This window comes from Nicotiana tomentosiformis, chromosome 7, assembly GCF_000390325.3.
Source record: "Nicotiana tomentosiformis chromosome 7, ASM39032v3, whole genome shotgun sequence".
NCBI classification, from domain to species: domain Eukaryota; kingdom Viridiplantae; phylum Streptophyta; class Magnoliopsida; order Solanales; family Solanaceae; genus Nicotiana; species Nicotiana tomentosiformis.
In genome coordinates this window covers 1,168,480-1,191,282 of record NC_090818.1, presented here as the reverse complement: position 1 = coordinate 1,191,282, position 22,803 = coordinate 1,168,480, and the positions used below count along the sequence as shown (strand labels likewise).

The 22,803-nt window shown below is 37.6% G+C and overlaps 2 protein-coding genes across 4 annotated transcripts; one reads left to right on the top strand and one right to left on the bottom strand.

The window, feature by feature from the left end:
• Positions 1-2,150: 2,150 nt before the first annotated feature.
• On the bottom strand, positions 2,151-3,182 carry LOC138895068 (uncharacterized). Its single transcript, XM_070179799.1, has 3 exons — positions 2,600-3,182; positions 2,432-2,551; positions 2,151-2,347 (listed from the first exon to the last, which is right to left on the bottom strand). The coding sequence occupies exons 1-3, from the start codon at positions 3,180-3,182 to the stop codon at positions 2,151-2,153; spliced, it is 900 nt and encodes a 299-aa protein (XP_070035900.1).
• Positions 3,183-7,337: 4,155 nt separating this feature from the next.
• LOC104098661 (uncharacterized) lies at positions 7,338-21,897 on the top strand. 3 transcript variants are annotated; one of them, XM_009605450.4, is made up of 15 exons: positions 7,338-7,483; positions 7,722-7,794; positions 8,888-9,423; positions 9,517-9,772; positions 13,751-14,046; positions 15,349-15,531; positions 15,725-16,459; positions 16,557-16,651; positions 16,739-16,798; positions 16,925-17,013; positions 18,166-18,768; positions 18,876-18,950; positions 19,697-19,767; positions 19,856-19,913; positions 20,690-21,897. In XM_009605450.4, exons 3-15 carry the CDS (start codon positions 9,008-9,010, stop codon positions 21,560-21,562), a joined length of 3,810 nt encoding a protein of 1,269 aa, XP_009603745.1. In that variant the 5' UTR covers positions 7,338-7,483; positions 7,722-7,794; positions 8,888-9,007; the 3' UTR covers positions 21,563-21,897. The 3 variants fall into 3 exon arrangements, with proteins under 3 accessions (XP_009603745.1, XP_018627129.1, XP_009603746.1); XM_018771613.2 differs by having other exon boundaries at positions 7,341-7,487; XM_009605451.4 differs by lacking the exon at positions 7,338-7,483 and adding an exon at positions 7,614-7,635.
• Positions 21,898-22,803: the final 906 nt, after the last annotated feature.

Sequence of the window (22,803 nt, the reverse complement as noted above, 5' to 3'; positions counted from 1 at the left end):
GGTGTTGTGGCTAGCTTTGCACCACTCAGTCCAACATCAAAAATTAATTCTAAGGCATATTTTCTCTGATTGAGAAGTATCCCTTGCTTTGATCTCAATACTTCAATGCCCAAGAAATATTTGAGTTCTCCAAGTTCTTTGACCTTGAAATTGTTGTGTAAGGTCTGTTTAGCTTCTTCAATGAGGTCTTTATCACTCCCAGTAATAAGAAGATCATCAACATAGATTAAAATTATCACAATAGACCCTTCTCTCTGTTTAGTGAACAGAGAATGATCATGAGGACTCTGGCAGTATCCTGCTTGTAACAGAACAATAGTTAGCTTGATATTCCATTACCTCGACGCTTGTTTGAGTTCAAACAAAGGTTTCAAGAGTTTGCATACCTTATACTCCCCCTGTCTATGAAAACCTTGAGGTAAGTCCATATAGTCTTCTTCATATAAATCTCCTTGAAGAAAAATATTGTTGACATCCATTTGGTATAAAAACCATTTCTTTAAAGCTGCCACACTGATGACTGTTCTAACTGTGACCATTTTTGCGACTGGAGAGAAGGTTTCATGATAGTCTAGTTCTTCCCTTTGTGTGTATCCCTTTGCCACCAAGCGAACTTTGTACTTGTCTATCTCCCCATTGGAGTTGTACTTGATTTTATATACCTACTTTGAGCCTATAGCCTTCTTGCCAGCAGGTAGTGGAACTAACTCCCAGGTTTTGTTCCCTTCTAATGCATCAATCTCCTGGTGCTTTGCTTGAATACAATTGTGATCTTTAGAAGCCTTAAATGATCTAAGTTCCATTGGCACAAAGAAAGAACCCAAGTAGGCTTGGTAGGTGGGAGTGAGATGAGTGTAGGTCACATATTGGGATATAAGATACGAGCAATGTGCCTTTGGCTTGACAGTAGTGATGTAGTCACTAATCTAAATTGGAGGCCTGATTGTTTTGCTTGGTCTCCCTTTTGTGTGTGGTTGAACAGAATCATGTTGCTCATGGTGTTGGTCTGCTTATGTTGTCAACTCAATTGGTTGTGTCTCAACTTGATCAGATACTACAGCTGTAGGGGCTTCATGTGTCTGTGGTTGATCCACCGCATCTTCTATGCCAGGTGCTGCATCAGGGAGATTAGGTGAATCAATGGCTGAACTTTCCACTCCTGGCATTGCTTTTCCCGGTTCAGGTATTAGTTCTGCACTTGTAGGATCTTGAGCATGAGAATCTCCTGCATGTGTCTGGCTTATACCTGTATTTATTGTCTCTTTAAATAGAAAAGTGTCACCTAGTTCCTCTTGAGTTTCAGTTTTAAAAGGAAATAGTGATTCCTTAAGCTAAACATCCCTACTAACAAAAAATTGATGATCTTCAAGATCATACAACTTGTAACCTTTTTGTGTTTCTGAATATCCCACGAATACAGTCTTCCTAGCTCTTGGTGTGAATTTGTCACCTCTAGGCAATCTGCTCGCATAGCAAAGACAGTCAAACACTTTTAGATAAGATAGTTGAGGTAGCTTACCATGCAACAACTCAAATGGTGTTTTCCCTTGCATCATTGTTGATGGCAATTTGTTGATCAAGTACACAACAGTTCTAACACAATCTCTCCAAAATTTTATAGGCATTGAGCTTTGAAATATTAATGCTCGTGCCACTTCCAGTATCTGTCTATGCTTTCTCTCCACAACTCCATTTTGTTGTAGAGTGTATGGACAATTACTTTGATGAATCACACCATAGGAAGCTAGGAGTTCATTACATTTTGAGTTAAAAAACTCACTACTATTGTCAGATCTAAGAATTTTGATATTCTTGTCAAACTGATTCTTTATTAGAGCAAAGAAGTTCTTCGGTACTACAAATACTTCACATTTAGATTGAATTAGACATATCCAAGTATACCTGCTGTAATCATCCACTATGGTAACAAAGTAGTGCATTCTATCATACGTATGTTTTCTGTATGGACCCCATACATCTAGGTGCATCAACTGAAAAAGACTACTTGATCTACTGTTGCTAGTAGAAAACTTTAGTCTGCTCTGTTTTGCCAAGGCACAAATTTCACAACATTCTAATAGTTCAGCATCTACTTTATTCTTGACATCTGCAATGTGTTGCATTGCTCCAATAGAAGGATGCCCTAGTCTCTAATGCCATAGCTTTCCACCATTGTCCTCTTTATGAACTGTTGCTCCTACTGCAAGTTTTATTGCTTCTTGTAGTATATACAATCCTTCATTTTTCTTACCAATCCCCAGAACCTTTCCATTGAAGAGTCCATGGAACACACAAAAATTAGGGAAAAACAAAGCCACACAAGAAAGTTGTTTGGTTATCTTGGACACTGAAAGAAGATTAAACTTGAAATATGGGACATGCAGAACATTCTCAAGCTTATAGCTTCCTTAAATCACTGCATCTCCTATACTTGTGATCTCTGCTCTACCACCAGCAGGTACCTGAACTCTACTGCTATTATGATCTCTCAATGTTCTAAAAGTAGTCAGTAACTCCTTATATGGTGTGATATGATGTGATGCCCCTGTATCTATTATCCATTCACAAGCAAAATTGTTGGATAACAGTGAGGTCATACCTGCCATATTACCTGTTATGTTATCTGCACTGTCACTTGATGTTGGCTTATTCAGCATATTCAGAATCTGCTTGTATTGTTGTTCAGTGAAGAAATGACCTTGTCCCTCTGATGAATTCACATTTTCTCCTGCTACTGTAGAATTGGCAAAAGGTTTGAATCCACCGGATTGTGTGCCCTTCTTCTTGCTCTTAAAATCCCATGGGTAGCCAACAATTTTATAACAATTTTGCTTCAAGTGCCCTTTGTATCCACAATGCTCACAGATTACACCAGGCTTTTTAGGCTTAAAACCTTGGTGTGTTCTTCTTGCTAATATTGTTAGTGGATCCTTGTTCATTTCTACCACACCTAGGGATCTTTGGCTTTCCTCATGAGATATTGTTGCATAAGCTTCATTTACTGACACTATAGGTCTCCTTGCTAGCAGATTACTTCTTAGATTACTATAGGACTCATTAAGTCCCATAAGGAACTTCAACAACCTCTGTGATCTTAAACGCACAACATAAGGTAAAGACTCCTCACAATCACAAGAAGGCAGGGGAGCTAAAACATCTAATTCATCCCCAAAATCCTTCATCTTAGAGTAATATGAAGTGACAAAATCAGTACCTTGTCTTAAGTAGCAATTTCAGTCCACAAATGAAATATCCTAGTCAAATTTGATCTATCAAAACGCACCTCAAACTCACTCCATACTTTCTTAGCATTAGACGCATACACGATATTGGCCATCAATTCAGTTGCGACTGTGCTTCCTATCCATGACAGAATAATAGCGTTACACTTCTCCTACTATTCTGCTAATTCTCCTCTATACATGCTTTTGACACAAGTTCCATCCACAAAACCTAATTTGCCTCTGCCTCGAAGAGCCAATTTCATCGCTCTACTCCACAACGAGTAATTATCTGGCCCTGTGAGTTTGAGCAGAACTAGGACTAGTCCAGACGCATCTCCAGCTTGAAGATACAGCGGATGATTATGGTCAAGTGAAGTAACCTCATTTCCTGCCATTTTTACAGAAATTTGAGCTTCGTGTTCTTCTGCGACTCATAAAATTACACAGATCTGTGCTTCGTGTCCCTCTGTGAATCTCAAAATTACGGGCATGAATCGTCATCAAGCAACCCACTCTGATACCATGTGAAATTAATCCATGCAGATGAGAAGCAAACCTAATTTCTTAGGGAAGAAGGAAGAAAAGAAAGGGAAATTTTGTTATTCATCTTCTAAGAAATGAGCTGATGCTCATCTATATACAAGTGTTTAGTGTCTCACTTCTCACACGTGCACCTCACGTGTTCCTAACTAATTTGTAACTAATTTCCTAACTGCTCACTAATTGTGCTTAACAGCTAATTGCTCTTAATAACTTCACTCTAGCTGCTCTGTTGCTTCTTCCATTATATATTTAAATGGGAGACCATCTGTTGGTGCTTATGATTTATATTAACCGATAGAAAAATAAATGCAAAAGAGCTTATTCATCATAAGAATATTTTTTCATTTATGTATTGCGTGATAAAATTGTAAGGGAGGCTTCAGCTGGCATGATACCTATAGAAGGTCCCTGGAAATTCGGGGATTTAACACAAGTATTGATTAGATGGACTACTTCAAAGTTTGTATTTAACCTAGAAATCTTACATAAATGTCTGAAATAAGTCCTTACTTACCAACCTCTAGCCATTAATCATAGACTTACTAAAACTAGACAAGCACATATAAAAATTTAAAATCCAAATAAATAAGGTTCTTTCTCTTCAAGAATTACACGCAAAGATCTTCTTCCGTATTTTTAAGCGTGATCAACAACATTACATGAATGACGGAAAAGAAATTCATGGATGAGGTAGCAAACAAGGTGATAAAATACAAAAAATATATATACAAGATTCCAAAAATCTAAGCAAAAAAGGACCTTTTTCAATGGGTATGGTTGAAATTCATTAAAAACATATAGATGAGCCAATATACAAAATTTGAGGAAGATTGGATGTGATTTGGACTGATATGGTATCAAAATTCGTAGTAAAAATCAAGTTCAAAAAATACTTCTACGACACATGTATCACATATATAGCTCATACACATATATACATGTGATACACATTTGATACAATATGATACATATGTGGTACACAGATGATACACAGTATGATACACATATCATTTTTTCATGTTCATCTTCTACTTCAAATTTCAATTCAAACTACCCCAAAGCTCCGCCAAATTATCCCGAAACTAAGATTCAAACTCCTTAAGATGTACCCAATCTATTCTAATAACACTCACTCAAAAGAAAGCAAAAATTTGACCTTTTTTGGCTATAAATATCTAATTGGATAATTTTGGTCATATTTGGCTAATATTAGTAATATTTTATGAATTGGCCAATTTTTGTAATAACCTACTTATAAATGGACATAACTGATAGTTTTTCCGAAATGTTTCTCATACTTCTTTTTATATAAAAGATGTTAAAAGAGCCATAAAAAGTGGTAAAATCATGAAATAATTTTTGATTTGTAAAGATAAATGCTCTTTTATAAAAAGTATGACACTAAAATTCAGCTACTCTCGTGATTGCGCGAAGCGTAGGAAAATACACTAGTTATAGTATAAATTTGGTGATGTAGATGTTACGCAATAAATTTCTAGATAAGTTGAAAATTTGTAATGATAAAAAAAATTTCCCAACTATACTGCTTCACATGACATTGAGACATCAATAAATTCAAACATAGTTACTTCCACTTCAATTAATAAGTATGGGTAACTTTTATAGTTGAATTTTGATTTGCAAAGGCACATGTTATGTCACAACCCAAATTTCATTAGAGGTCGTGATGACTCCTAACAGTGCTGTCAAGCCAACCAACAATAATTGGCCCTACTAATATTCCAAAGACGACTATGCATATCAAATGGGAACCCCATATCGAGGGGGTTTTCAAATTAAATATCGATGACTCTTGCCTAGGAAATCCAGGCAGAGGAGGAATATTTAGGGTTAACAATGGAAATTGGATATTAGAATTTAATATGGGGTTCGCTCATACCACAAACATCTATATGGAAACCATGTCCCTCTTTTACAGGGGTTAAAACTAGCCATCAGAAAAGACTAACTCCTCTTATCATTGAAACGGACTGCCAGGAACTCATCAACATGCTAACAAATGATAATTGTCTTTATCAAAATATTATTGATGATTGTAGGTTCCTATTGACTGAGGCGGGAACACCACTTTTGAAGCATGCATTTAGAGAAGCTAATGGAGTAGCGGATAAATTAGCCAAGAATGGATGCAACTTGGACTCTTTTGATAAATTAATGTTGTATTATTATCCTCACGCTTTTGCTGTTTCTATTTTTGATGGAGATGGAATAGGCGCTATGTGGCCTAGGCAAATCTCATGTTGTAATGACTATTAAGTACTATGTTTTAAATAAAAGTCTTTAATTACTACAAAAAATGATCTAATTTGTTCTTGTGTCTATATAAAAAAGGTGAATGATCTAATTTGTCCTTGTGGCTTTATGAAAAGGTTCGGATTTGAATTTGACAAAATTGATGTATATGCTAATGACCTGAATATTATTGGGACACTTGTAGAGCTTCTAAAGGCAGTAGATTATTACTCACGCATAAGTAATTTATGTATTTTAATCTGCCTAACAAGACCATAATCAAAGTATCAATCTGGCTCCTTAGAACATTTCAAATCACGACTCTTGATTAGCTAGTTAGAAATAAAATGAGCTAGTAAATTAAATGGACCAAAATATACAAAGCCACTTGTAAGATCGTAGAAAAGATACCAGGCAGCTGCTTTTTGTATTCCTATATTTGATACATATCTAACTTTTAAAAGTTATTTAGAGTTTAGTCATTTTTAACAAATTTAAGACTTCATACCGTCCTGGTTGAAGTCTTGAAGTGCTAGAGCTAAACTTCATACGCGAATAAAAGTTTGAATTGCCAAAACTAAAACTTCAATATTCGAGTCTAAAGTTAAGTTGTGCCTTCGATACGATTTTGAACTGCATTTGAACTTTAGACACGAGATCTGAAGTTTCAATTTATCCCTTCGAAATTCTGACCTTACAGTCTGAAACTTCAAACCTTTGATTGAAGTTCTGAAGTTTAATTTTGAGACGGCTAAACTTTAAATTTTATAACTTTCGGCTATTCTAGCTGTCCTACAAACCAAAAATTGTATAAATATAAAACTTTAGTGGGCGTTTGGACATAAGAATTGTAATTGTTTTTTTAAAAAATGATTTTTTTCAAGTGAAAATGATATTTGAAAATTAGAGTTGTGTTTGGACATGAATATAATTTGGGTTATATTTGAAGTTTTGCGAGTGATTTGAGTGAAAATTTCAAAAAAATACTTTTTGGAGTTTTTTAAATTTTCAAAAAATTCCAAAATTATCTTCAAGTGAAAATTGAAAATTTTATGGCCAAACACTGATTTCGAAAAAAAGTAAATTTTTTTCGAAAAAAATAAAAAAATTCTTATGTCCAAACAGGCTTTTAGTATGGTGTTTTAAGTTTTGTCCCTCGTTTATCTATGAGCAAAACTTGAAGGTCAAAAGTTAAAAATGTGGCCCACAGGGCAAGCGGGGCAACACTTACTAAAGTTGAAGTTAGGGAGGACAAAAATTCTAACGCCATCTACTTTTGAGGGCTATTTGTATACTTCACCCCCTAAATATGGCTATTTGTACAATTCGTCCCGTAAAATTAAGCAGAAATTTGGTCCGGGCCCAAATCAAAAGAGGGCTAAAATCAGGTGACGAAACAACAAAAACGATCCACGTTATTTCTCGACCGACTGTCCCCGACTCCGATCAACGACGACGTCCATGTATGTAAATTGTTCTTATCTTCGTCTCCTCTTGAAATATATAAATTTCATGATTTTATGTGAATAACACAGTTTATAACACACAAAATTGTATTTCAATATTTATTTTCTTATCGTCTGCGTATTAGATTTTTTTGGTATAAATTATTTAGGTAACTATCTTAGAATTCGAAACTTTCAAAACCCTAATTGAACTCGAGCTAAGGCAAATTCTGATGTGTTTTATTGTTCATTTCAGAATTTTGGTATACAAGGTTGTTCAGATCACACGTTCTTTCGGGTTTTTGTATGTGTATAGTGCAAGTTACCAGGTAAAACGATTTAATTTTTTTATCTGATGATCTTTTAGTAAATTTGTAGAAATTATTGGTTTGTTGATGTTGCTGGAGATTATTATTTTTGGTATTCTGATCAAGCTAAGTAGTAAGAGTATCAAAAATCGTTGGTGTCAAAGCTGAGCATTTGATTTGAAAGTTGTGATTTGTTTTGTTCCTAGAAGATTTATTAGTAGAGCATTTTCAATTGGTGGAATGATCCAAAGTAGAAAGCTGAATTAGTGGCAAGATTGTCTAAAATGTCTCCCCTACTTGATGAATAGGGGAGGAAGGGAGGGAGGGAGGGGGAGAGAGAGAGAGAGAGAGAGAGAGAGAGAGAGAGAGAGAGAGAGAGAGAGAGAGAGAGAGAGAGAGAGAGAGACTGAATACAATGTTTATTGCACTGATGCACGTGCTGGTCGAACGAAACGGATCAAAATTATCAGCAATCGATTATTGATAGACGTAATTCATCAACTAATTTAGCTCGTCTACTCAAAGGTGCAGTCGTGCAACATCTTCTTACTATTCAATATTTAGGTGTGAACCCCTTCTTTTCTCTCTCTCCATTAATGGGTGTTTTAGCTCTTTGTCGGCTTGAAGTACTTAAATAAGTGAATGATAGTTAAATGTATAGAAGTTGCGGCATTGCATGACAGTTTTTTGTCATGGCAGAAGTTTTTTAAATCCTTCTTTTATTGAGCGTATAACTGATGGCTTCTACATTTATGAGTGTTTATCTTCTTGCTTGTATCTTTCTGGAAATCCATGGTTACACATATTGAACCTGGTTACATTGTAGTGTAGTTTGTCATCTGATGACTTAAATACCACTTTAAAAGGTTATTATGCAATTGAGATGATTCTTCATTATGGTTGATCTCTTTTGGCTTCTTTGCTGCTTCTGTTTCAGTATGGATACATGTTCAAAACTTCGTTATATACATTTAAACTCCATCTTCTTAACAAATTGTTCTTTTACTTTACACCTAATGTTAGGCTGGAACTAGTTATTTATGTTTGGTCTTATTAATGGTCTTTGTGGACTCTTCTGAGCAGCTCTTCTGATGCCATTACGGTATCCTTGCAGGTTGTAACCATCATTATTAGGAGATTGAGCTGGGTTTCATGCATTCTGGTTGTAGATTATTGCCATGCACCGCTGTGTCAGTTGGGTGGGTAACACAAAGAGCGTGTTCAAGCTGATGCCATGTCAGCATCTAGCAAATTTAATCTATCTTCTAGTAGCCCAGATAGGCCATTGTATGCCTCCGGGCAGCGTGGGTCATATGCATCTGCTTCATTGGATAGGTCGGGTAGCTTCCGTGAGAACATGGAGAATCCAATCTTATCTACTCTACCTAACATGACAAGATGTACTTCAACGATAACACAAACAGATGTCATTAACTTTTTTCAGTGCTTACGTTTTGATCCAAAAGCAATGGTGACAGAGCACAAGCTTAATAGGCACATTGATTTCAAGCGATTCGCAAGTTTAGCTTTAGGCATGCCAGTAGAGGATTCTCCTCTGGTGTCTTCTAAAGGCAAACTGTCCTCTTCGTCCTTCCCAGAGGAAGCCAGACGGCTGAAGGCTGGTCTTCGGGAAAGCTGCACTAAAGCTAGGTAGTTATTACGATACTTTGTTCCATTGGCTTATTTTTTAGCTGGTCAACTTGGATAAAGATTTGCACTGATACATTTTTCATGAAATATCAGGGAACGTGTGAAGATATTCACTGAATCTTTATCTGTGATCAACAAATGCTTTCCAAGCATTCCATCAAGGAAGCGATCTCGATCAGACGTCTTATCGAATGAACGACCCAATCTAAGTGACCGGTCAGTTTCTGGGGCAGGCATTGCTAAATTAGGGACCCAGAGTGGTTATGAGTTGGAGCTACAGAAGTCCGAAGAAAGGACTAAAAGTTCTGTTCCAAATAAGCGCACTCGAACTTCTATGGTGGATCTGAGGGTTCGTGTCTTTCATTGCATCCTTTTATAACTTTATACAGTATTTCTGAATTTTATATTTTCCGTTAAATGCATACTTCCTAGTTAAGATTCTCTTTTTGATGCATCTCCTATTATTGCATCAGTAGTTATAAATAACGTAGAGAAGTGACACTAACCTTTCCTGATCTGCTTGTGATTACTGCATGAGATTGTTGGAGCGCTGGTTGAGGATATCAAAAAAGCGAATGGATTTGGATGTTGTTGAGTGTTAGGATTGAGTCTGCATTATTAACTTGCTTGTGTAATGTTGAGCTCATTGTGAAGTGTTTTTCAGATACTTTCCTGGTCTATGCATGTAAGACTTAATACATTTGAGGAAGTGCAGAAATAAGAGCTTTTGAAGGGATATGTAATCTTTTTATGTCACGACCCAAACTAGGGGTCATGACCGTCACCTAACGATCTTGGAGCCCGTCGAGCAAACCCTCAACCTCGTCGTAACATCCATCAATGTAACATGCATTGGGTCCCAAACGACCCATTGCTATCGATCAATGCTTTAATAAAATATAGTATGCTCATAAAAAGGCCTGAAGGCATACCATATCTACAATAAGCCTCAACGTGGGACATCATTCAGTTATATTCCCAACTCCCAGTGAGTCAACGGAGCTTCTATGGAATACATAACATATATAGCGAAATGAGACATAGTCTGACATGTAATAATAATGGAAGAAAATGACAAGAGAAGCCTCCACAACTCTAGTGCGGGGCTCACAACCCAAAGTATGTAGTTGGTGCTCAACTAGTGACCGCTGTTGCGATACTTGAACTTGTAGAGCACAAAGATAAGTGACTAATACGTCCCTAGTAAGTCTCACAGACCTCCCTAAAAAAGGTGGGATTAGTATTTTAAGAAAACATGTTCTTTAATATCGGTCACATTTCTCATGTCCTTCAATAAAATCTCAAAACAATAAACAGCTGGTAAATCATTTAATAGACTTTTTTTGAAACCCGTTGCTGTTTGTAGGCCATAAAGACATTTTTTTCTAATTTTTTGAAGGTTCCTACTAGACACTGACATTTGCCACATGTATATCATGGCGTACGATCAGTCATCCGATCTGCTAGGACTACACCAACACATAAACCGTATGAGTAGGCTAAGGTTTGCTAGCAAGACCCAGAAACACGCATGCACCATTGGTATTCCAGGTGGATATACTTGATCATAGTCATGTCCCTATACCACCACGTGTCATTTCTAGATAAATGTCACCAATCACCACTACTCAGTAGACGAATATCCTTTCAGTCATCTAAAGTTTCCTCCCAACACATATTGCCAATACAACCCCTTGGACTTGAGCATTTTCCTTTTAAAAAAAATACACTCCTCGGGCTTAGTCGTGAACATACCCGTCATAGGTGAACATCAAATTATTCAAATCTCATTTCTTTCATTCAGATATCCTGAGTCGTAATCATAGAACGTATAAACATCAACATAAGTATCATATGTCAGAATGGTAGTCATAAAATTCATTAATATGGTGATACTCATACCCATTCGTCTCCACAACACGAGTTCGCAAAAGAACATTTAAATTGTGTTTATGCGCTTTGAACACTTGAAACATGCATTATTGGGGGAATTACTTTTAAAAGGTTAGGGGTCCACTTAGTTCAAATCTGAGCTTAAAGATTCGATGCAGAGATTTCAATACTCAATACTGTGATCAATCTATACTACTATTATATATCAAGAGTAAGTCGCTCCTAAAGACGAGAGTTTTTCGAGCCGATACTCCAATAGTAAATAGTATAATTCCTTATAGTTTTGCTGTTTATACATTAGGTATATTGTATTGAAATATAAAATTTATTTTGTGTTCTCTAAAGGAAAATCTCCACATATCTATATAAAGGTAAAGAAAGAAAACTTAAGATAGAATGGACTTACAAAACCCTCTCCAACGCGAGGCTCCTTTAAGTTTTAACAACAACAACAACAAACCCAGTATAATCCCACAAGTAGGGTCGGGGGAGGGTAATATGTACGCAGACCTTACCCCTACCTTGTGAAGGTAGAGAGACTATTTCTGGTAGACCCTCGGCTCATAGAACAATGAAAGAGAAGCAACAAACAATAGCAACAACAAGTTAATAAGATAACGGAAGCAAACGGCACAACGAGTAATAATAAAAAGCTAAAAGTAAGAAAATACAAGAATAGTGCTAATAGTACTAGTAAGACGAGGGGAAACTCTCCACTACCCGTTAATCTTCAACCTTAATTCTCGACCTCCAGACCTTCCTATCGAGGGTCATGTCTACGGTAAGGTGAAGCAATGCCATGCCCTGTCTAATCACCTCTCCTCAGTACTTCTTTGGTCTACCTCTACCCTTCCTCTGAGCTGCCATGGTCAACCTCTCACATCTCCTTACCGGGGCATCTATGTATTTCCTCTTCACATGCCTGAACCATCTCAACTCGACTCCCGCAACTTGTCCTCCACAGGTGCTACTCCCGCCTTATTCCTGATAACTTCATTCTTAATCTTATCTTTTCGGGTATGACCACACATCCATCTCAACATTCTCGTTTCTGCTACTCTCATCTTCTGCACATGGGATTTCTTAACTGGCCAGCACTCAGCCCCATAAAGCATTGTCAGTCTAACCACCACTCTGTAGAACTTGACCTTTAGTCTTGATGACACATTCTTATCACACAAAATACCAGAAGTGAGCCTCTATTTCATCCACCCCGCTCCAATACGATGTGATATCCTCGTCATTCTCCCCGTCGCTTTGGATTACAGACCCAAGATATTTGAAACTCTCTCTTGGGAATGACTTGTGTATCGAGCTTCATGTCCATTTCGGCTACATGCTCCCATCACTGAACTTGGCACTCCAAGTATTCTGATTTCGTCCTACTCACCTTGGAATCCTCCTTTGAGGGGTTTAAATGGTAAGGACTTTGGAGGTCTGATGGCTAGAGCTTAACTCCTATTGGACCACGATTATTGATGCGGCAACAACCTCTTATTTGAAATGGTATGCGAGTCAACAAGTGTTCTAACATAATTAATGGTGTAAAATGTAGTCTAGTTATATTATAGTGGCAGTTCGGATTATGAAATTGGCTCAGTCGGCTAAGTTTCATAAAATTTTATAACTTTCAGTAGTTACCAAGTAAGTATTTGTAACACTCTTATTTTCTTATTAAATAATGTGACTCATTATTCTATGTTGTTTTTTTGTTATCAATAAATTTGAATACTCTATTTTTTGAATAGGGGTTGCTCTGATGGTAAGCAACCTCCACTTCCAACCAAGAGGTTGTGAGTTCGAGTCACCCCAAGAGCAAGGTGGGTAGTTCTTGGAGGGAAGGATGCCGAGGGTTAAGGTCTGCATACACACTACCCTCCCCAGACCCCACTAGTGGGATTATACTGGGTTGTTGTTGTTGTTTTTTTTGAATACTCTTTAACATTAATACTCACTCCCTACTTCTTTTCTGGTACTACTTAAGGAAATAAAAAATTTATGAACATATTAATCCAAATCCTTACTATCAATTTAATCTAAAAAAGTGCACACATATACTCCTTCCTTATATTCCCAATTAGGAAAAGAACACAACATGATTTCTTTCTTTCTCATGAGAGAAACAAAATGTTGTCGCCACATTACATAAGTTCTTGTTAGTTCAACAAGTTACTTCGATAACTTTTAAAGCATGCTTGGGCTGGGGGTATTACATTTTATACTTGACGGGTAGTTCTTTTATTTTCAGCCAACTTTTGTGGCACCAATGAGGTCCCTATTAGTATAGAAGATTAGGTGTCTTTTGTAGAGAATCATATTTTTTTTTTGTAGAACATGCTCCTTCAACTCAATTTATCCATTTTCATCCATCAACCATGTGCATGGAATCAGTTCCTACGTCCTCAAGGCTGATGAATATGTTTTGTTGAATTAGCCGGAGGTACGAGCAAGCACTCCATCAAGGCCATCTGGGAATATGGATAGAGATAGGGAGATATTGAGACTTCCAAATGGTAGCACAGTTCAGGGAGAGGAACATACATCATCCATTGCTGTAGAGGGCTGGGAGAAGTCTAAGATGAAAAAGAAACGTTCTGGAATAAAGCCTGATACTACTGGAGGCTCCTCGACATCAAAACCTATTGATGGCCACAGGGAACCAAAGCAAGGACTGCAGTCACGTCTTACAGCTGATGGCAATTTGAGGTTTAATGATACCCATGGCTTCAGGTGTTGTATCAAATATCAATATCAAATTTTACCTCCAGCTTCGATGTGTTTAGATTATGATATGTCTCTACCTACCCTTTTGCTGTGAAAACTTATAGACGTATATGAATCGCTAAGGTTCTATTGGTAGATTACCTTTTTTTGCCATGGTTGAGGTATTGTTTGGAAGCACTTTTTATCTGAGAAGCTACCTTGTTACACACAATTATATTAGGAGCACTGATCCAAAGAGCATCAAATCCTATAGTAGAAGTAGAAATTGGAGCTTACTAGCCTCCCAAGGAGTGGTTTGCCAGAGAAAACAATTATTTGCATTTTTGGGCAATATCTCCTTGTAATTTGCAGCAGAGCATCCTTGTGGCTTCAGATACAGAAGGGGGGAGTGAATCAGACCAAAGGAGGAAAGATAGTCCTTTCACCATAATGGGGTTAAACTGAACTCTCAATTTGCTTGTTTATTAATTTGTTTGTCTGCTTCAGCCATGATTTGTATCCATGTTGCTTTATATTTTTTCTTCAGATATAGATGTCAATTTACGAGAGTGGTAAGTTTACCACTCAGTGTACCTATTGTGCTGGAAACATCAAGTAGGTCTACTTTGAATTTGGACAAGCTTTTTTCTTTCTAAATTAAGTATGGAGAACCGAAGTCAAGAGGGAATACTTATTTAGCAACATGCTTTCTCTATCTCACAGGTAGATTATTTGGATATAATAAATTGGAGTTGAGATTAAAAGAGAGGTGGTAACCTTTCGGGACACAAAGAGAGATGGAAGATTGTCCCAGCTTGCATCTGGTGGACAATTTGGAAAGAGAGAAATCAGAGATGTTTTGAAGATAATAGAAGTTCCATTCAGAAACTGAAGATGAATTGTCTAGTTCTCTTTTATTTTTGGTGTGAACTGGAGTACTTTCAAGAAGCTGAATCCATTTATGAGATTTTAGATTACTTATGATAGTTTAAGGGCTAGGAAGTCAGGCTTCAATTCTCCTTATAACTATATAGAACTACACTGCTTTGTGTAATCCCTGCTTAATATATATACCAACATGTTGCCCTCTAAAAAAATAAAATAAAAAAAATTAAAAGAGGTAGTATCATAATTTTGTATAGGAAGTGTAAAAGAATAAAAGTTATAACCATTTGGTTAGTGAGAGAAAATACCAAATACCAATAATCAATTGCGCCCGCTTGTAATCTTTCTTTCCTTTGTTGGTCAAGATCATTCTTGTGATTGCGTAACTGATAAGAAGTAGATTTGTTTTTTCACTCTGAAATAACTTTTCTTTTCTGCAAGTAGACTCGGAGTTGCTCCAGGAGGTGTTGGAATTGGAAAAGCTGATGGTGTATCACAGAAAGCGCCTTTAGAAGTGCGTTCTTCCATGTCTAAGGTTGACCAAGATAGCAGTCTCCATCTTATCGATAGAAGAGATCGCCCTATTGGTTCAGAACAAGAAAGGGTGAAAATCAGAGCTATCAAAAAGTATGGGATGCAACCTTTTTTATACTTCCTTTCTTGTTCATTTTGGTTGACTCTGCGATGTAGCTTTTGCAATTTCATCTTTGCTCTTATGATTTTGAAATCCTTGTTATGAGTGATATCCTTTTTAGGGTTTATTTTCCTCTCGTAATTTTATGTTCTTTAGATGTTCATTTTATTCTATTTATCTATGTAGTAAAACGAAGGCAGCTGCTCGAGAATTCACATCTACTAGTCCTACTTCAAGTACGAAAATGAATTCTGCTGCTCGTGCTCCGCGATCTGTTTCAGGCGTTTCACCAAAATTGTCTCCACTAGTTCAACAGGCATCTGCTGCTAATGATTGGGAAGTCTCCCACTGCACAAGCAGATACCCATCTGCGGTCGGGACAGGTAATCGTAAACGCACCCCTTCTATGAGGTCGTCATCACCACCTGTTGCTCAGTGGGCCAGCCAAAGGCCCCAGAAGATCTCTCGACCAGCAAGAAGGGCTAATTTTCCTATCGTTCACAAAAATGATGAAATCCCTTCTCTTGATAGCACAAGTGATGTTCTCAGTAATGGAAGGCGTCTTTCTGGTTCTTCCCCTCAACAAGTCAAATTAAAAAGCGATCACTTCTCTTCAGCTGCTTCGGAAAGTGAGGAGTCCGGGGCTGCTGAGATTAAGTCCAAGGACAGGAGCAACAGGTCTGATGAGGTGGATGAAAAAGCTGGGGTCCATGTTCAGAAGATGTCTTTGCTGCTCCCACCAAAGAAAAGTAAGAGGGCTAGTGGGGAAGACCATGGAGATGGTATTCGTAGGCAAGGGAGGACTGGAAGGGGGTTTACCTCCACTAGGACACCAATACCCTTGATGGTTGGGAAGCTTGGAGTTGTTGGAACAGCAAAACAACTCAGAAGCTCTAGACATAGTCTTGATAAGACTGAAAGGTTGAACCTTATCTCCTTATTTTGATGATTGGGTCTTTTCTGACATTTTTAATGACAGTGGAATAACTATTCTTCATTTATGTGACTATTTATGCAGCAAAGCAGGCCGACCTCCTACCAGAAAGCTTGCTGATCGTAAGGCTTACAAACGACAGAAACAAGCCACAATGAATGGCTCAGCTGATTTTCTAGGTAGTTATAGCAGTAAGGTAGCTGGATTGTATAGGTGTTGAGTCATTCTCCTCTTTGGTTATTTACTTCTCTTTTTATTTCTCTTAGTTGGTTCAGATGATGGGCATGAAGAGCTTCTGACTGCTGCAAGTGCTGTTACCAATACTGGTACACTATCGATCCCCTTCTGCTTTTGTTTAGCTGCTATAAAATCTATCTTTGCAGCACTAATCGGACATGTTCAACTTATGTTTGTTTGAGAAGATTTTTTTGATGGACCTATATTTAATGCAGCTCAAGCCCTCTCTGGCTTATTCTGGAAGCAGATGGAGCCACTTTTTCGATTTATATCAGAAATAGATACAGCCTTTTTAAGGCAGCAGGTAGTAGCCTGTTTTGTCTTGTAGATGTGTATAATATTTGCCTATACATGGTTGACTTCTGGGATTTGCTAGCATTCTACAGAAATATCTAGCTATGACGATAATTGCAAAGGTTCCTGTCCTTATCAACTTCTTAACTGACAGATATTAGCCTCGTGCTTTCTGGTGGCATGTAAATTGGAAACTTTTGGCCTGAGTATTTGCGTTTCTTAAGTTTCCCCCCTCCCCGCGGGGGGTGGGGGGGGGGGGTGGGGGAGTAACTTGGGAAGTCCCTTACTTGCCTATTATCATTTCTATAGTTTGGTTAGTCATAATACATCCTTTTATTCCCTTCTACAGACCGTATTTCTTTTCTTTATGGAGTGGAATGGTGGTTGTCTTTGCCTCCATCTTGTAGTTATTATAGTTGATTTTGCTAAGGTTATATTATAAATTCTTTCTTGAAGTAACAAACCAGGAAAGCATTGCTATTTCATATTTCTATTTTCTAGTTTGTCATTTGTATGGTTATAGAGAATCAAATTGAAGTGAAGCAGCAAATCATGTTGAGATCATTTAATATCTTTTAGTATGAGTATCAAGTGCATGTGAAGTTGAACTAGAGCTGGTACACAGTGTTTACTGCTATCATAGTTTGTCCTTAAAACTTATCGAGCTTATTATCTTATTTAACACATATAAGATGCCCACTTTTTTCTTCTTTCTGCTTTGGAAGGGGGATGGGTGGGTGGTAGGTGCTTAGGCTGGCCCGTAATCCATGCTACCAGTCTTTTACGAGCAACCGGTTCTTTTCTTTTCATTTCTTTATGATACTTTCAAGCTGGAGGCTTCTATTTTTTTATTCTTAAGAATTCTTTGAAGAGAATATTTTATTATAAAAATTCTTATGCTCAAGTTTCACATACTTTTTGACTTTCCCCTACCAGGTCCTTATGGGTCATCTTGTCCCATTAGTGCATTTTTTCTCGGCCAGTATCATAGCTGTATGCTTGGCAATGTTATGCCTACCTACTGGGTCTGAAGAATTTTGCTTGATCTAGAATAGGGAAGTGTTTGACCATGCTGGAGTTGCTTAAATATCATCAGACGGGCCATTCCTCTAGTTATAATTTTTGAGAGGTGCACTAATCTTCAGTGTTCTGCTCTTAACAGGTAAATCATGAGACCAATCTGGCAGGACCAGTCTCTGACCCTTTTGATGCTGATGGTTCCAGTTTAGTCCCAAATGGTTTTGGGTTGAATGAGTTTGGGGGAAATATAAATGAAACACAGTGTCTTGAAAGTACCCTGGACCGTATGGTCTCTGGAAAGAGTAAACCTAAGGATATTTCCTTGTACCAAAGAGTGATGGCAGCTCTAATACCTGAAGATCTTTATTGCAGTGGGAATGAAGATCTTAGTTCCGATAGTTATCAATCTGGATTTGAAATGGAAATGAATTCCGAATCAGATGCTTCTTGTGCACAAATATTATATGACAGTGAAACTTCCAAATACCCTGCCTCTAATAGATACATGATAACTGCCAGTGGGGGTCCCTTTGATAATTTGGAGCAAGTTATGGCATATAATAATGTTACATCCGCCTCAGACAATGGGGATTTTCTAAACTATGACCATTCACAAAAATGTTTACTTCCACAGCAGCAAACCACACCTGACTTTGTCTGCTCTGAGTATCAGTATAATGAGATGTCTATTGATGAGAAACTTCTTCTTGAGATTCACTGTATTGGAATATATCCGCAAATGGAGGTAGGTTTCAAGGATCCTTAATATGTTGTATGGTGATAGTTCTGTACTTTGTGCTCTCACCTTGATTTACTGTTCCTTGGTATGCTAATTGCTTATGGTCGATGCAGTCTGATTTAGCACATACAGGGGATGGAGAAATCAGCGTGGACATGAGTAGATTGGATGAGAAGCACCAGGAAATGGTAAATCTTATTCCGAATTAGTACATTCTTAAGTAATGTCTCTTCTCTGTCCTCTGTCCTTGTCTCTTGCTCAGTGTTCCTCTCGCTTTTCTTGATTTGTTGAGCCAACTGCTGCTAGACCAAAAGTGAATCAACTTCGAACCTATGTCTATGCACATTCTATCATCACTTACTGAGAGACTATTGGAAATTTAACATGGAGGTTGATACCTCTTCAAGGAGTGCTCTTTGAATGAGCATTCTCAATAAGCTGGGGAGGTTTCTTTAATGCTCTCAATTTTGATTTGAGTATCTAAATATGGGTCAATGCAACAAAAGCATCTCTGAACAAGGTTCTAGCACCATACCAAATGTGGCTGAAGTAGAAGAGCAAAGGTGTTTTAGAAAAAGGAAATGAATTTCTCACTCAGAAGGAGGGAAGCTACATATTCTAGAGTGGAAGCTTTTCCTTTTAACTTTTTAGAGCCTATTGCTTCCTCCACTTGTGAGTCGTATAGACCCTAAATCTTAAGTTGTTTCCTTCTCCTATTGTCCCTATGTATATTGGTTACAGTGCAGTTGGGGTGTTTGAACCACTGAAGTACCTGTGCTTATCACCCTGCTGTCTAATATTATTTTATTGGTGCATTGTCCTTCTTGTTTGAAATAAGAGTTTTTGCTCTTTTTGTGTATCATGATATAGTTTGTGCAACCTATTTACATTGTCTTTGCTGGCAGCTTTTCTTATTTGATTGCTTGTTGCATAGGTTTCTAAGAAGAAAGAGATGCTGGAAAAGCTGTTGAATTCAGCTGCCGAGACGAGAGAGTTTCAAGAAAAGTATTATGCTTCTTTCAGATGCATAACCTTGATCCTTGCTTAACCCCATTTATTGAGTTAATAACTCAAGCATTTAATTTTCTTATAGGGAGTTCGAACAGCATGCTCTTGACAAACTTGTGGAAATGGCATACAAGAAATATATGGTAGGTTGAGAATTTTAACCAGTTCCTTTCCTGGTCAGAGTTCTGATATATCTGTTTATTTTATATCAAGGGATCATATGCACTTCTCTTTCCATCTTTGTGGGTGAGTGTTTATCTCCCGTCTTAGAAGACCTTAAACTCCGAGTATCTAATGGTTGATTTAGGTGCCTTATTACTGTGGAAAAATATCCCCCCTTGGTTTATATGTATATTTCTTTCCTTTCAGTTCTGCCGAGCAGTTTTCTCAAGGAATCAATCTCCGTCTTCTTCTTTCCATATATATTATAACCAAAAACAGTCTGCCTTGATATCAATCTAATTTCTGGCTCCAAGGCAAAAGCAGGAAATGAAAGTCACGCTGGTGCCTTTATTTTCTTATATATAACAGTGGATGTGTCTGCAGTGTTCTACATATAATTCATTGCACATAAATGTTAGACAAAGTGAGATCTCCCTCTGTCTCTCTGTCAATCTGTCTGTATCTTTGTGACATCACAGGGCCCTCGATTGATTTCATCAAGGCTATTCTGCTTTGTGTATGCTTTTTGTTCTCTCTTGTTCTGCAATCATTTAGGTTCCATTGATTTATCATTTATCTTAGTTGCTAATAGCATCATTTATATTATCACCTTTTCATTGTAGTTCGTTTACAGATTGTGTTGAGTCTTGCATACAGCCTCTAGTAGTTGATAGCAAAATTTTATCTGTAGTGTCTATGTGTGAAGTTGTCCTTAAACTCATAAAAATCATTCATTGACATTGTCTTGCCTTGACAGAGTTGTCGTCGGGGTCCAAATGCACACGGGGCGAAGGGTGCTATTGGGAAAATGGCCAAGCAAGCTGCCTTAACATTGGTGAAGCGAACTCTGGATCGGTGCCAAGAATTTGAGGTGACAGGAAAGAGCTGCTTCAGTGAGCCATTGTACAAGGATATGTTCCTTTCTGCGATATCCCGCCTTAGTGACAGACAAACAGATTCCAACAGTGACGGTGAAGCTGCAAAATCTTATTTTAGCCCACAGCAGAGCCCATCTCTAAGCCAGGACATACTTTATGAAGCCAATTTATCTTCTGAAGCAAGTAGAGTCAAGCGGAGGGAGTTGGAAGATGTCCTTGGTACTAGCATTGGTGTATCTTCTGGTGCTTTTTCAGGTGTTGGGAGTTCACTTTCAAGCAGTGCAAAAGGGAAGAGAAGTGAGAGGGATCGAGAAGGAAAAGGAAATGGCAGAGAGGCATCATCGCGTGGTGGATCAATAAAGATTGGCCGACCTTCCTCTTCCAATGTTAAGGGAGAAAGAAAGCCTAAATCGAAAACTAAGCTGAAAACTACTCAATTATCCACTTCTGTCAATGGCCTTCTAGGCAAGATGTCAGAGCAACCTAAAGTATCAGGGTCTTCAATAGTGAAATCAAGTGATATCAAAGATAAGAATGATCATGACTTCGATGAATTAGAGGATCCCATTGACTTATCTGGTCTGCAACTCCCTGGAATGGATGTTTTAGGTGTCCCTGATGACCTTGACGGTCAGGGACAGGACATAGGCTCATGGTTGAACTTTGATGATGATGGATTACAAGATCATAACGACTTTATGGGCCTTGAGATTCCAATGGATGATCTGTCAGATTTGAATATGATGGTCTGAAGTCATTTTTGCTGTAATTCCCGTTGATTGCCTCTGGGAGAAACATCAATATTGAGTAATTATCAGACAGCTTCTGTGCCCGTCAGTCCATAATTAGGGCCATATATTTTTTCAGATACTCATACGCTGCTTCATTCTCGAGTGAACCCTCCGACCCCTTTGGTTTTGTCCCTTTCAACTTGTCGACTTCGACTGTAGATTTTGTATAACGCTTAAGATAGTACTGTAGTTATAGTACCATAGAAATACTGTATTTTAGCAATACAGGTAAAGGAAATAATGTCCTCTGTACATAAATTGTGTAAGTGTTCAATAAAACCACTTTATTTAAGTCATCCCATCCTTCTATTATGAGTTTCCATGTAGCCTAATTATATATGTTTAGTTGTTCATTTTGTCTTATTTGGTGAGTTGCTTCTACTGTCTAGCATACTATGCATTTGCTATCACGGTCACATTTTTTTGGCGTTCATATGATTCAGGAACTCTGCAACTTATGGTTTGTGGCTGTATGCTGAGCTCTCATGGATTATGAATGACCTATTGGTGGTTTCTATTGCTATCTTTTATTATAAGAAGCTAACCTGTAATGCTAAAATGGACCTGCTAGTTCCATGCTGTCTATTATGTGCTCCTGCTGTCTGTAGGATATCAATTTGTGAGGAATTTTTAACATCAAAGCAAGCAAAATGCACCTCAAGTATATCATGGCCAATGCAAAATTTGCTTTCTTTCACGGTATTACTGTATGGTCGTTGTATTTAAACTGGATGGTTTTGTATTAGCTCTAATTTGGAGTATGATGAAAGATTCCCTCTTCACTTGAATTTTATGCAAAACTGTCATCTTAACTCGACTAGCATTTCGGGATACATCATCCTGTGGAGGTAACATTCTATTCTATTGCTTTTATATCAGTCTGGCTGTATTTGGGATCTTCTCTTTTAGAATTCTGTCTTGCATGCTCTGAAGGTTCTGCATTTATGCTCTTTTTTTATATGGTAACATGTTGACCTGAACCTACAACCGTAGATTGCAACCATGTTTTTTCTTGAGTGCAAATGTTCTTTTCCATTTTAATGATTATATTTTCCATATTTCTAGAGCCGATATTTCCATAAGATTGAGGAACTGCAACATTTGTTCCCTTTGGTGCTACTTAGACGCTCCGTGATACAGAGGATAACCAGAAAAGATTGTGAGGGAGGGTAGAAAGAGAACCACTGCAGATGCTTGCTGGA